Genomic DNA, 13,755 nt, shown 5'->3' on the forward strand with positions numbered 1-13,755 from the left:
GCATGTGGCTGTCCACATGTGTTGCTGTTCTATGGGATTAGACATCCTTAGTTCTTCCCACTAATCCTCCCAGGGTGTGGTTTTCGGATATTTTCACTCCAGTTACATTCCCTGGATACAATGCTGTTTGTTAATGTCTACCTCGAAACATGGTATTTGATCTGGACTTTGTACTCTAGATGGGATGTATCCACGGTATACAGGAATATGTTACGTTATCCTCCTCACCCCCCTGCCTTAAGTTGCAGATGCTCTATCCCTGAGTGCATACTAAAGGTACGGGAGCTTTTTGGATCTTGATGAGTTTGTTTGTTCATATTAAGTAAGTAAAAGAGAAACAACAAAAAGCAGGCAAACAAACAAAGCCCAGTAAGTCAGGTCAGCATCATCAAAACTTTGTACATCTCTAGGCGAATCCTCTTTAGTGTGGGACATGACATACAGAGCAATCAATAAAGTTTGTTCTTTAATTTAAATAAACCTGATCTTGTCATCCTCCAATGTGATAATCCCACCTCTCAATCTTCATCCATGCTTTGATTTAAAAACTATATTTAACAAGACAGGATCAAGTTCAGGATATCCTCTCAGAGTAGTGATCCTCAGGGGGACAGGGGGACTTTCCTCTTTACCATCCCACCATGACCTCTGCTGATACTTGTTGGTATTTGTGCCACACCCCTCTTCCCAGGCTCACTGGTGTGCAAAAGAGCTGAGTATCACTGTTATTAGAGACATTTTCAACTGTTCAAATAACTAAAAATCCACATATCCAACCATACTCTTATTAATGAGTTTGCATTTTGCCCTTCCATGGAACATACAAAATTTTGTCTGAGCATCTTAGGACTATAGTGGTTTTCTAGTTGTGTTCCATGGGGTCGGAGCTCTCTATACCTTACTTCCACTTGTATCTATTTTATAGCTTGAGGTTCTGCACAGGGTTCAATATGAAAAGTGGACATTCTCTCTTTAGTGAACTCAAGCGATAACTCCAGTAGTCACTACTCTCTTTCTTCAAATGTACAAAGACCATTTGTTTAAATCATCTTTTCTAGAATATTACCTACAATTAATTTTCCTTTTTCAACAATTCACTCCCATGTTGATCATCTTTTGATTCCTTTCCCCATAGTGCTTCACACATGTTAGACTGAACAACTGTAGCTTCACACTTTTTCTTTGCTCAAGAGCATGAATGGCCTGGACCTGGAGATTCTCACATGAAGCAGCTGAGTACTATCTCACTCTTCCCCCACCTTTTGTTGTATGTTAAATCCTTACTAACAGGGCGGCCCCGGTGGCGCAGCGGTTTAGCGCCGCCTGCAGCCCAGGGTGTGATCCTGGAGACCGGGATCGAGTCCCACGTCGGGCTCCTTGCATGGAGCCTGCCTGTGTCTCTGCCTGCCTCTCTCTCTCTGTGTGTGTGTGTGTGTGTGTGTGTGTTTCTCATGAATAAATAAATAAATTAATTTTTAAAAATCCTTACTAACATATCCATTCTCCCATTTCTGGTTTGAAGGTTTTCTCCTTGAGAGAGACTGTAGAATCAGAATAGGAACTAAATAATCCTCTGTGTCTTGGTATCTGTCCTTCCATTTCACTGGTCTATCATTTCCTCTTCCCTGCCACTTCTATAACTTGCACGTATATTTTGTTCCCTTACTGCATTGTATCATATTTATTGGGTGATCATCTCTCCACCAGGCTGGAAGCTCTTTAGATGACGAATTATTATACATCTGTAAATTCTGACACCTAGTACAATGGCTGGCAGTATAGCATAGTGCTTAAGCATTCATTCATTCATTCATTCACTCATTCATTTATTCAAAAATATTTATTAAGCAATTGCTGTCAGAATGCAATTAACAAAGTGCCTGGGGATAAAGTGGTGAACAAGCCTGACTTGGTCTCCTTCTCAGTGTGTGCACATTATGTTGGGGGAAATATACATGAAGCTAATCTCCAAAACTAATATATTATCACAAACTTAGGCAGCATAGTGTGCTAATTAACTGCAGGCCAGGGTAAATGAGTCAAAAGTCATCTGAGAAAGTTTAACAGTGGTAGCTATCGCTTAGACTAGCTTCTTCTACTGGCATCTCCATTAGAAAGTCCGCCACCACACGCTCACAGATTAGGTTCCAAAGAAATGTCCTGTATCTTTAGCTTGCTTCCTCTTTTCTTCTTTTCTGAGCTTTTGTTCTCTGTGTCTGAATCATATTTTTCATTTCTGAATGAGCTAAGTCTAAGGAAGCTTGTACTGCTCTTTTGTCTGCTACCCTATAGCACTGAGATCAGCTCTTGGAATGTGGCTGCAACCATATCCTTTTTTTCTTATGTACAGGGTTCCTCTAAGTATTCTTACTCTAAACTGGTCTCAAGAACCTGGCTTTAGCTTTGAGGTCAAATAGACCTGAGTTTGATTCTCAGTACAAACACTAGCTAGACTTTGGTAAATTATCTTCTCAAGGCTCCAATTTTCTCAACTATTAAAACATACTTCATAAGACTATTGTACAAATTAGATGAGATAATTTATATAAAGTATGGAGCCCACTGACTTGTTTTCAATATACGGTAGCTTGGGTCTTTCTTAACATCATTATCATCACTGCAATAGGCAGTAATCATTGTTTGTGGAATTGAATTATTTTCACATCCTTATTTCTTTCCATTATTATTTTTACATATGCTAATAACTTGGTAATAACCAGGAGACATTATTACTAAGAGTACCTTTTAACTCCCAAATGGGAGTGTTTTTGTTTTTGTGGGTTTTTGTATTGTCTTTTGGCACTTTGAATCTACATTTTCAGTCGTGTTTCCCTCTCTATAATCACTTGGCATTGAAATAGTCCTTTCAGGTACTTAATTCACCCAAAATTTCATCTGTTTGGAATTCATCCCCACATGACATGGCGAAAAAAAAAAAGGCAGGGGATTGAATGCTGACTTTCATTTGAACCCCCCTTGCCTAAGACTTGACCTAGAGCAGTCTGAGAATCATTCCTCTAATGTATCCTATCCTTCAAGTGTATTTAGATGGGTAAATTGGGCTTGGGAACTATTTGTTCATACTTATCAGCACGAATCAGACAGATTTGCAAAATTAAGATGTTTGAATTCTGTCTACCTAAAGAAAGTTAAAATCCTTTCAATTGTAGAATGAGTCTAGACAAGCTTACCCAGTGACTTAAGAACTAAGTCTCATCTTAATTATTCTTGGAACAAAGCTAGCAAATACATGTACATGTGCACACACATGCAAACACACACACACACACTCTAGAGTCCTTGACCTTGAGACCCTTCCAATATAATATAAACCAATGTACACAAATTTGGGATAAATCTAAAATAAGATAAAGATTATTTAATCAAATCATGAGTTAGGTCATTACTTATCACCTCTAAGGTGACTAAGGCAGAGGAACAGAGGAGCTACTCCCTAGAGGTCTACTATTTATTTACTTTTTGTTCCTTGCTTATGGACCAAGACAGGAAGGGATCCTGCACAAGTCCAGTCCTCTGAATAATTTGTAGGCCAATAAAAGCACCAGGCTCTGTTCCATGTCAGACCTTTGAAATTGTATTGTTGCTGAGTGTGAAATCCTTCTGTCTGCACTTGTTCATCTCACTGCTACTCAGTCTTCAGAGTTAAGTTTACATGTGGAAGTCTTCTTCATCACCCCACCACCAGCACCCCCTCTAGGTGCCCTGTGCTCATTCTCAGCTTGGAAAGCCCTTTGAACTGAATTAAAATGACTAGATTCCTCACCTCTTTAATCCATTGAGATCAGCACCTGTATCTTGTGCACTGACATACCTAATACTTGTATACAAAGTAAACACAAAGGCTATTCAACATATTTTAATATATAAAAGCCATATATATATGTAATATCATGGCAATTAAGAGCACAAACTGCAGAGTCAGATATCTAAGGCCGTGACTTGGTGCCCACCCTTACTGCTTGTGATCTTGGACAAGTTATTTACCACCCAGTGCCTCTGTTTCATCAGCAGTTAAATGAGTATAATGCTAATATCTACCTAATGAGATTTTTGTGATGTTTAATGAGTTAATGTAGGTAAAGTGCTTAGAGTAGCGCTGGGCACCGAGCAAAAATTGCTCTTATTCGTATTGTTAATCTCCTCTCACTTCTCTCCCACTTCTCTTTCATCCTCACCTCCAATCTCTCTTTTTACACACATACGTGCACCGAAACAAAAGCAGGGGTCAGGGCCAGCATTATTCGGTAGTTTACCACAGTGTAATTAAGCCACATTTTGGCAAGTTTTTTCTTAGCTCTTGGGAAGGCAACATTACATTGGGGAAAGAGCGCAGAACTAGAAATGGTCCATGTCACAGATTGTCTTGTCTCTGTCTCAAAAAGAAGCATTCCTCTGAACGTGCTCATTACTCTGTATGCATTTTTTTTAATAAACAGAAGAGGTTTTTAGATACATCGTGTTTAATTCCACAGAAGGATTCCAGCATGACATTGCCTGCCATCAGAAACCTGGAACTGTGAGATACAGGGAAAAGCATAAGGGAATTAGGTTCTAGAAGTGTGTTTTGGAGAGGTCACAGTTAATCTGGGCCTCATTACTGCATAAAATAAGGAGGCTGCATCCGATAAACTAAAGCCTGAAAATTCGATGGATCTATTTTGAGATAGAGAAAAGACATTTAAAGGTAACACTCCTGTTGACAGAGAGAAATGTTCTATATATGCACTGGAATCGTCTCCAGCCGTGAGAAGGAAGGATATCCTGCCGTTTGCGACAAATGGATGGACCGTGAGGGCATTACGCTAAGTGGAGTAAGTCAGACAGATAAAGATGAATGCGGTATGATAGCACTTCTGTGTGGAACCTAAAAAAGCAGAACTCACAGAAATAGAGAGTAGAACAGTGGTTGCCAGGAGCTGGAAAATAAGGGAAATGGGGAGACGTTGGTCAAAGGTTATAAATTTCCAGTTGTAAAATGAATAAGTTCTGGAGATCTAATGTACAGCACGGTGATTGTCGCTCACAATTCTGTGTTTCACACTTGGCCGTTGCCAAGAGAGTCCATCTGAAATGTTCCCATCACACACACACACACAAAAAAGTGGGAATTATGTGCTATGACGGAGATGTCAGCTAACGCTACAGTGGTAATCATGATGCAATATCCAAGGGCATTAAATCAAAACACACCTCTTAAGCTTACACAATGTCATATGTCAATTATGTCTCAATAATGTTGGGGTTGGGGGGGAAAGAAATGTACAAAGTGAATACCCCTGTGAAGCTGGGTGATAGGTCCGGAAAAGTAGGCGAGGCAATCTTGAAGACTCCCTGGCTTCTCCGCACCAGGTCTTGAGAGCATGATGGACAGGAGTTGTGCCCCGAAATAGGGAGCTCACTGACTTTGTTCCCTTTTGCTCTAATATGAGAAGATGCTTTTGAAAATAATCTATGCAATTCATCATTTTTATTTTATTTTAAAGATTGTATTTATTCATTTGAGGGAAAGAGAGCGTACACATGAGCAAGGGGGGAAGAGACAGAGGGAGAGAGAGAGGCAGACGCCCCATTGAGCAGGGAGCCCGACGTGACATGGGGCTCTATCCCAGGACCTGAGGCAAAGGCAGGCACGCAACCATCTGAGCCACCCAGGTGTTCCTGTAATGCATCGATTTTAGAGAGCATTTAAACTCAGTAGGTTTGGCCTGGGTTGTTTTTGTTTTTTTTTTTTTTGGTTTTTTTTGTATATTTTTTTATTGGAGTTCGATTTGCCAACATATAGTATGTGGCTTGGTTTTAAAGAAGCAAATGGGCACAGACCACAGGAGGGCCTGGGGAGGCAGAGAGTATCTCTCAATGGCTGCTTACCACACCAGAAACTGAGGAAGGGAAGAAAAGGCAACTGACCAGGATGAACTCCAATATTTCTAATCTTCATTAAAAATGGCAGAGATAAGGAGCTCCTGGGTGGCTCGGTCCACTAAGCATCTGACTCTTGGTTTCATGATCTCAGGGTCATGAGATCGAGCCCCAAGTGGGGTGCTCAGCAGGGTATCTGCTTGAGAGTCTCTCTCCCTCTGCCTCTGCCTGCCCACCTCCACTGCTTATGCACATACTCTCTCTCTCTCAAGTAAAATAAATAAATAAAACTTTTTTTAAAAAAAATGGCAAGGATTATAGTGGAGAGGTGAGGAGAAAACCTTGCCAGATCTCTTCAATGTTAACGTGAGATTTTGAAATCTAGATTAGGGCCCCTGCAGGTTCCTAAACAAGAGTGAAAACAGTATGTAGCTCTGAGTGAAGAGCTTTTAGATTCTTAATTGAATTTTTATCTTGAAATGAAATTGTTTGTTGTAATTTAAATATGTGGGAATAAGAGACTAAGATTGTATTTTTAAGAGCGCTTATATTTGGAATAAGCATCATCTCTGTTAACTTATTTGAGAAAGCTTCTTTTAAAATTTTTAGATGCCAACTGGTAATTCATATTCCCCTAACAATTTGCACTGATATGTTAGACAGCAGTCTTTTTTTTTTTTTTAAATCAAACCCTATTGATATAAAATGGAGGGCTTTTCGTCGTTTTGTGATGTTACCAGTTACATGAGGGAGCATAAGTATAGAACATGGAGATTAAGTAGGAAGGGAAATACTAAAATGAATCATGCTCACCAAGTCCTAGGTGTTCTACGTGAGCTGTGGAGTCAGACAAGGTTCACATAGACAGGCCAGGAATTAATGAAAACCAATCTAAATGCCACAGAAGTGACAAGCTGGGAAAGGTAATGCCTCCTATTTGTTAATGCAGCTTTACCTATCGAGGAGGATTGAGTATGTGCTAGGCAATCGCACACTTGAATTTCTTAGGAAATCAGATCTTCACGGATAGATGCTTCTATCAGCAAATTAATTCTTAACAAAAATGATAACAGCAAGCAATCAAAGTAACATCCTAGTAGTTGGACATCACAGAAACATGGTAGCAGCTTAGCCAATACAGCATAAAGAAATGCCAACAAGGAAAATGCGCTGCAGATCACACTGAGAAGCAAAACCCAATAAAGGGGAAGGCCCATTGTTGCCTGAACACAGATCTAAGCTCTGAAATATTAAAAAAATATATATAATTTAGTAGCTTTTGAACATGAAGTTCAGAGCCCATCTGTAAAATATTTAAATATACACTTGCTACTGTGTTGTTTCCTCTTCTTGAGGGTAAGGACCAGTGATCTATTTGTTTTCCAACATATTCAGAGTTTGTGGTGTTTGGTCAATATAAAGTATTTTTGTCTATATACTGGACTTTCTTCTCCTAAGATAAAAGAATGGTGTCTGATGTCATCAGAGTATTTTAACTGTGTAATAACTGAACTGGTATTAAGATGAAAAACAGCATGGGGGCACCTGGGTGGCTCAGTCAGTTAAGTGTGTGCCTTCAGCTCAGGTCACGATCTCGGGGATCCAGGCCGGCATCGGGCTCCTGCAAAACGGGAATCTGCTTCCCTACTCTTACTCTCGCCCATGGACTCTCTCTCTTTCCCTCTCAAATAAGTAAATTTTAAAAAATCGCATGGTAATAATTACAATTAATAAAGTTTGTGAAGTAACACATTTAAAATTAAAGAATCAAAATAGCTTCTGTATTTGGAGTAAGCCCGCACGGAGTTTCTGCATTTATTCGTGTGCTGCTTCTCCAGATACATTTCTCGCTGATAGAGAAAATGTCTCTTTTCCAAGTGCTTTTCTATGCAGGAAGCATAATAAAGTGCTGGTACAACAGAAGTAAAATACTGATTCAGGGTTTACTGATGGATGAAATTAATTTAGAAAAGAAATATCAGTAGATGCAGAATAGTTAGGAGTAGACGAGCCATAGCCATGGACGAGCCACATGAGCTATGACACAGGAGCCGGTGCTTTGGGCACAGGTTCACGTGAGTCCTTTGGGGGCTGAGTTTATTGTTTGGGTTGCCGGTTGGCAAGAGCCTGCCGGCCCTGCCCTCTCCTCCTTGCCTTTCTGATAGCACCCTGACCTGACGGGTTACTCCACATCAAGGCCTCGTTCTTGGAATGTTCTGCAGGGTAACCAGGTTTGTGACCCCAAAGCACAGCGCAGCACGATGTTATTTCCTCGTTCATGGCTTTGCTGGCGCCCAAGAGACAGAGTGGTTATTTCAAGGACACGTTTGCTGATTTAGGTGGCAGTGGCTTCTGCTAGGATGCTGTCGCCTCGGAACAAGGACACGTTGACTCCACCATCAGAGCCGCCCATCGCGAACTGAGTCTAAAGATAGCTTTCACTGATGGGCAGCTGTAACCTTTGGCCTTTTCTCACATCGTGCTGGCTACCAACTCTAACGACTCTGGCTCCTTACATTAGGAGGTTAAGAGTCCCAATTACATTTAAAAGCCTCTCATTTCGATGTCTTCCTTTTTCTTTCTGACTTTTTTTTTTTAAATATTTTATTTATTTATGATAGAGAGAGAGAGAGAGAGAGAGAGAGAGAGAGGCAGTGGGAGAGGCAGGCTCCATGCCAGGAGCCCAGCGTGGGACTCGATCCCGGGACTCCAGGATCACACCCTGGGCCAAAGGCAGGCGCTAAACCGCTGAGCCACCCAGGGATCCCCCTTTCTCATGACTTCTCCAAAGAGAAAAAGAAAAGGAAATAAAGTGACCCACAAACCCTATGGATTATGGGGACGTGGTGTTGTATGACTCTGTTTTGTTCTGCAAAGGGTAAGGGTAGGGATGTGAGGGCCCCGCTGACGCTAAGTCTGTTGGCCGCTTTGTGTTTCCAGATGACCAAGAATGGCACAGTGGAATCTGAAGAAGCTAGCACCCTTACCGTGGATGACATTTCGGATGATGATATTGATTTAGACAACACCGAGGTAGACGAGTACTTCTTCCTGCAACCCCTGCCCACGAAGAAAAGGAGAGCGCTGCTGCGGGCCTCTGGGGTGAAGAAGATTGACGTGGAAGAAAAGCATGAGCTGCGCGCCATCCGCCTGTCGAGGGAGGACTGTGGCTGCGACTGCCGAGTGTTCTGTGATCCAGAAACGTGTACCTGCAGCCTGGCGGGCATCAAGTGTCAGGTAAGGTTTTGCATGTCGAGGACTCCGGAGGTGGGACCTCCTACAGCACCCCGCCTGCGGCAGATACAGAAGCTTCCCACACACAGGAAGGCACTCTGGAGCGAGGCAAGGCCTGTGGTTCCAGCAGGGAGAAATAGTAAGTCGAGGACGTTTGCGGGTGTGCCTCACAGGCTGACACGCACACGATATGATGTGAGAGGCAGCCCAAGCTGCAGCTGAGCCCATCAGAAGGATTTCCCCTTGGATTGCTTTATTGTGCTCGCTTCTGGTGGGTTTTTACAAGCACTCAGAGGGATGATGACATCCCTGACGTGTGAGATTGTGTCTTCTGGTCCATCCGTGGGGGACACGATGGTGAGAGGTTAGAGGTGGCACTACTGGTGGAAAAATTACGCGACCGGGACTTCAGAAAATGGAGTTCGACCCCTGGCTCTGCTTTCCGCCAGGTACGTGAAATAGGCAAGTCAGGTCAACTTTCTGGGCACGGTGTGCTTATCCCAAAAATGAAAGAGCTGGACTAGATCAGAGGTTGGCAAGCTATAACTCACAGGACAAACCTGGCCTGCCACCTGTTTCCGTAAGTAACACGTTAGTGAGGCCCAGCCACTTTGTGTCTCTTTGTTTGCCTGTTGTGGTGTTGCCCATGACTGCTTTCATGCTTTTACAACAGCAATGAGTAGTTGCCAGAGACACTGTATGGCCCACAAAGCCTAAAATATTTATTCTCTGGCCCTTTACCAAGAAAAAGAAGGAAAAGGAAAAGGGAAGGAAGAAAAAGAAAAAAGAGAAAGAGAGTTTACCAACCTCCAGACTAGGTGATTCTCAAGCCCCCGTACATCTCTATGATTTACACTCCATGATTAGTTAGGTGTTATTATTTTATGAAGAAACTTGCCCTTTTTTGACAAGGACAGCCCCTCGGGCAGGCAGAAAGAGAGGACAGTTCTAGAAAAGGGATCCATGAGTAAGAAAACAGCTATAGATTCTGGTTCTGCCCCTTGCCCCTGCTTTTTCCTGAAACCAGGATGACTGCTGGAGTCTGCCCTCTTCTCTGGAGCAGAGGAAATTCCCTGCGCCTGGATAAGGTGGCAAGCAGCTCTTTGTGGGTGCCTGTGCTCTGGTGTGCATGCAGGGTAATCGGTAGCAGTCAGCAATTAGCAAATGTCTAAGGGGTGCCCTTGGATGGCTGGGAATACCACCTATCACCTGAGTGACCAGTTCAGTCCCATGACACTTGGTGAACCCAGACACTCTGTCAGCAGAGCCCAGTCGCTCTGATTCTGGGAGACTGATTAAGGGAACATCCCTTTCCCTCAAGAAGCCTATGACCTACTGGAGTGGAGAAGGGCAAGGGAGAGCCAGGCCCCCCAAATGCATGGGTCCATCGGTTGGAGTGGAGAAGGGCAAGGGAGAGCCAGGCCCCCCAAATGCATGGGTCCATTGGTCAGAGTCATAAATGTGCGCAACCGTCACAGTCCTGCAGGACACCCACAGGTGCCCCGGACCAAGGATCCAAACAAATGAGAAGAAAACACAACGAGGACGAATTGTCAGGCCGCATGATCCTAAGCGGTGTCCATCTGGACACGTCAGGCAGAAAAATTCATGTTAGAGTAAGCCAAGAAGCGGGGGGTGTGTCTGGTAGGCAAAATGTCAAATAACTTTGATTAAAAATAGTAGGTAGGGATGGGGGCAGTAAGTGTGTGTAGTTTAAAATTGGGCATGAGGGACGCCTGGGTGACTCATGGTTGAGTGTCTGTCTTCAGCTCAGGGCGTGATCCCGGGGTCCTGGGATCCAGACCCACATGGGGCTCCTGCACGGAGCCTGCTTGTCCCTCTGCCTGTGTCTCTGCCTCTCTCTCTCTCTCTCTGTGTGTGTGTCTCTCATGAATAAATAAAGAATCTAAAAAAAAAAAAAAAAAAAAACCTGCGCATGTGAGCTGGCGTGCAGCAGAAGTGAGCCGGGCTTGGGGAATGGAGAGGCTTTCAAAAGACGGGAGGGAAAGTACCAGGATGGAGGGGGGCGGGGAGGGGAGGACGCAGAAAGAAGAAAGCGGGGGAGGAGGTCCCTGAACTCGAACGCCACGCCCACAGCCGTAGCTCCTCTTTCTTCTGAGTACAGATTTTACAGCCAGGTTGACTCTCGGGCTGGCAGGCTCCCCTTCCCCTCCGGGCTCCTTGGCGGGGTGACTGTCGCTGGTTGTGGCGCAGCTGGGGTCCGGCGAGCCCAGGATCCCGGGCGCGGGGGGCGGTGCGGGCCGGGTCGGCCGGGGGGCGTGGCACGGGGCTAACTGTGTTCTTCCCTCCAAGGTGGACCGAATGTCTTTCCCGTGCGGCTGCACTAAAGAAGGATGCAGTAACACAGCAGGTAGAATTGAATTTAATCCTATCCGTGTCCGGACTCACTTTTTGCACACGATAATGAAACTTGAACTGGAGAAGAGCCGGGAGCAGCAGATCCCGGCGCTGAACGGCTGCCACGCGGAGGTGAGCGCGCACGGCAGCGCCGTGGGCCCCGTGGCGCACTCGGTGGAGTATTCCATCGCGGACAATTTCGAGATCGAAGCCGAGCCGCAGGCCGCCGTGCTGCACCTGCAGTCCGCCGAGGAGCTGGACTGCCAAGGAGAGGAGGAGGACGAGGAGGAAGAGGAGGAGGAGGAAGAGGAGGAGGAGGAGGAGGAGGACGGCAGCAGCTTCTGCAGCGGAGTCACCGACTCGAGCACCCAGAGCCTGGCGCCCAGTGAGTCGGAGGAGGAGGAGGAGGAGGAGGACGAGGATGAGGAGGAGGAGGAGGACGAGGACGACGACGACAAGGGGGACAGCTTCGTGGACGGCTTGGGCGCGCACGCCGAGGTCGTGCCTCTGCCGTCGGTCCTGTGCTACTCCGACGGCGGCGCGGTGCACGAGGGCCCGGCCAAGGGCGCGTCCTTCTACGCCAGCTCCTCCACCCTCTACTACCAAATAGACAGCCACGTCCCGGGGCCGCCCGGCCCGGCCGCCGACGGCTACTCCGCCCGGGAGCCCGGGAAGGCCGGGGCCCTCTCGCTGGTGCCTTACAGCATGACGCCCGAGCAGTTCGCCGACTACGCCCGGCAGGCCGAGGAGGCCTACGGGCCCCCGCACTACCCGGCCGCCAGCCCCTCGGTCATCGTGTGCTGCTCGTCGGCCGACGACGGCGGCGTGCCCTGCACCAGCCTGTACCCCGACCGCAGGCCCAGCCACCCGCAGGTGGAATTCCACTCGTACTTGAAGGGGCCCCCCCCGGAAGGGTTCGTGTCCCCGCTGCACGGGGACGGCCACCTCCCCGAGCACCCCGCGGAGAAGCCTTTGAGTCTGGCCGACAAGAGCAGACTGCACGACGAGTGCATCACGTCCCCCGTGGTGGAGACGGTCCCGGTGTAGGCGCCCCCGACCCGCCCCCCCCCCCCCCAGCCCTCCTGCGAGGCGCCCCACCCCCTTGCATCTCCTGGGCCCGCGGTTCTGCAAGCTGAGGACCAAGAACCCCCCCGGACCGCGGCGAATCTTCCAGACTGTATTTTGTTCTCTCCTTTCTAGCTACGTGTCGGTGGCTTTGCACAAATACAGTCTCTATGAGGATTTTAAAAGATTTCAGACCCTTTTGATAGAAAAATGCTAATTAAAAAAAAAAAAAAAGCCTATCTCACAGTTGCCTACCTGTCAAACTGTGTGAAACCTGCCAAGCTGTGTAGATCAGAGCTCCAAGTTTTGGATTATCGGGCCTGTGCAAGATTGTTAACTTAAGACTGGGAAATAATAAGATGTAGAGTCCTAATTTTCGATAAATCTGAAGATGATGGTGACTTTTTAAATGTAAAAGTACCTATTGTAAGAAAAAAAAAAGATTTAATCGTTCCATGTGTATTTTATTTATGGTAGTTAGAAGTCACGTTTTGATGAAAATGAACAGCAGCATGTTCTTTTAAGCTGAAGATGCATAGTTAGTACCACCGAGCATGCCCACATGGATTGCCTCTGGAATCCATTCACGTTTTTATGATCATGACTGATCAGATTTGCAAATACTTTCTTAAGGGTGAAATAGGCCTATTTTTGCTATTTTGGACAAATAAATGAGTCTATATGTGCAGGTCCTTACACAGTTTTCTCTAAAGTTAAGAGTTAGGACAATCCTCCGGTGAGGGTCCAGTCACTGCCCTCCCTCAGTTGACTCCAGAGATGGAGGTAGAAGGAATTGCCTTTCTTTTTTAAACAGCATCATCTTGGTTCTTAGCTCGGACAGCACCTTTAAACTCTACTCCCCTACATCCAAATGCACTTTAGTGCCCCTTCGTGGTACCTTGTGAGGGGTGGGGACTGAGAACTCTTTGAGATGAAAAATTTAAAAAAAAAAAAAAAAGAAAAAAAAAGAAAAAAATTTTTTAAATCTGTAACTATTATAAGGTTCATATAATTACTATAGAGGAATCATCCAATGATACTTTATGAAGGAAAAATGACCTTTTTTTTTTCCTTCGCCACTCTGAAGACCTAACTCGGTAAAAGCAGAGGCAGAGGAAACGTGGAAGAGACACATCCTCAGCTACCAGCCTTTTCTACAGCGTGATCAATCCATCTCTACAAAACGAGTATAGAAGGAGATTTCCTTTTAGTGACTAG

General features: G+C 45.3%; 1 protein-coding gene across 3 annotated transcripts in view; it reads left to right on the plus strand.

Annotated features, from left to right (window-relative positions):
• CSRNP3 (cysteine and serine rich nuclear protein 3) overlaps positions 1-13,513 on the plus strand; it is a 189,354-nt gene extending 175,841 nt beyond the window's left edge. For 2 of the 3 annotated variants that reach the window (XM_025994290.2, XM_072751812.1), the window contains 2 exons: positions 8,821-9,117; positions 11,428-13,513. In XM_025994290.2, coding sequence (XP_025850075.2) covers positions 8,821-9,117; positions 11,428-12,519 — 1,389 coding nt within the window. In that variant the 3' untranslated portion in view covers positions 12,520-13,513. The remainder of the gene's footprint in view (positions 1-8,820; positions 9,118-11,427) is intronic. The other variant, XM_072751810.1, reaches the window with a different exon arrangement.
• Positions 13,514-13,755: the final 242 nt, after the last annotated feature.

This window comes from Vulpes vulpes, chromosome 3, assembly GCF_048418805.1.
Source record: "Vulpes vulpes isolate BD-2025 chromosome 3, VulVul3, whole genome shotgun sequence".
NCBI lineage: Eukaryota > Metazoa > Chordata > Mammalia > Carnivora > Canidae > Vulpes > Vulpes vulpes.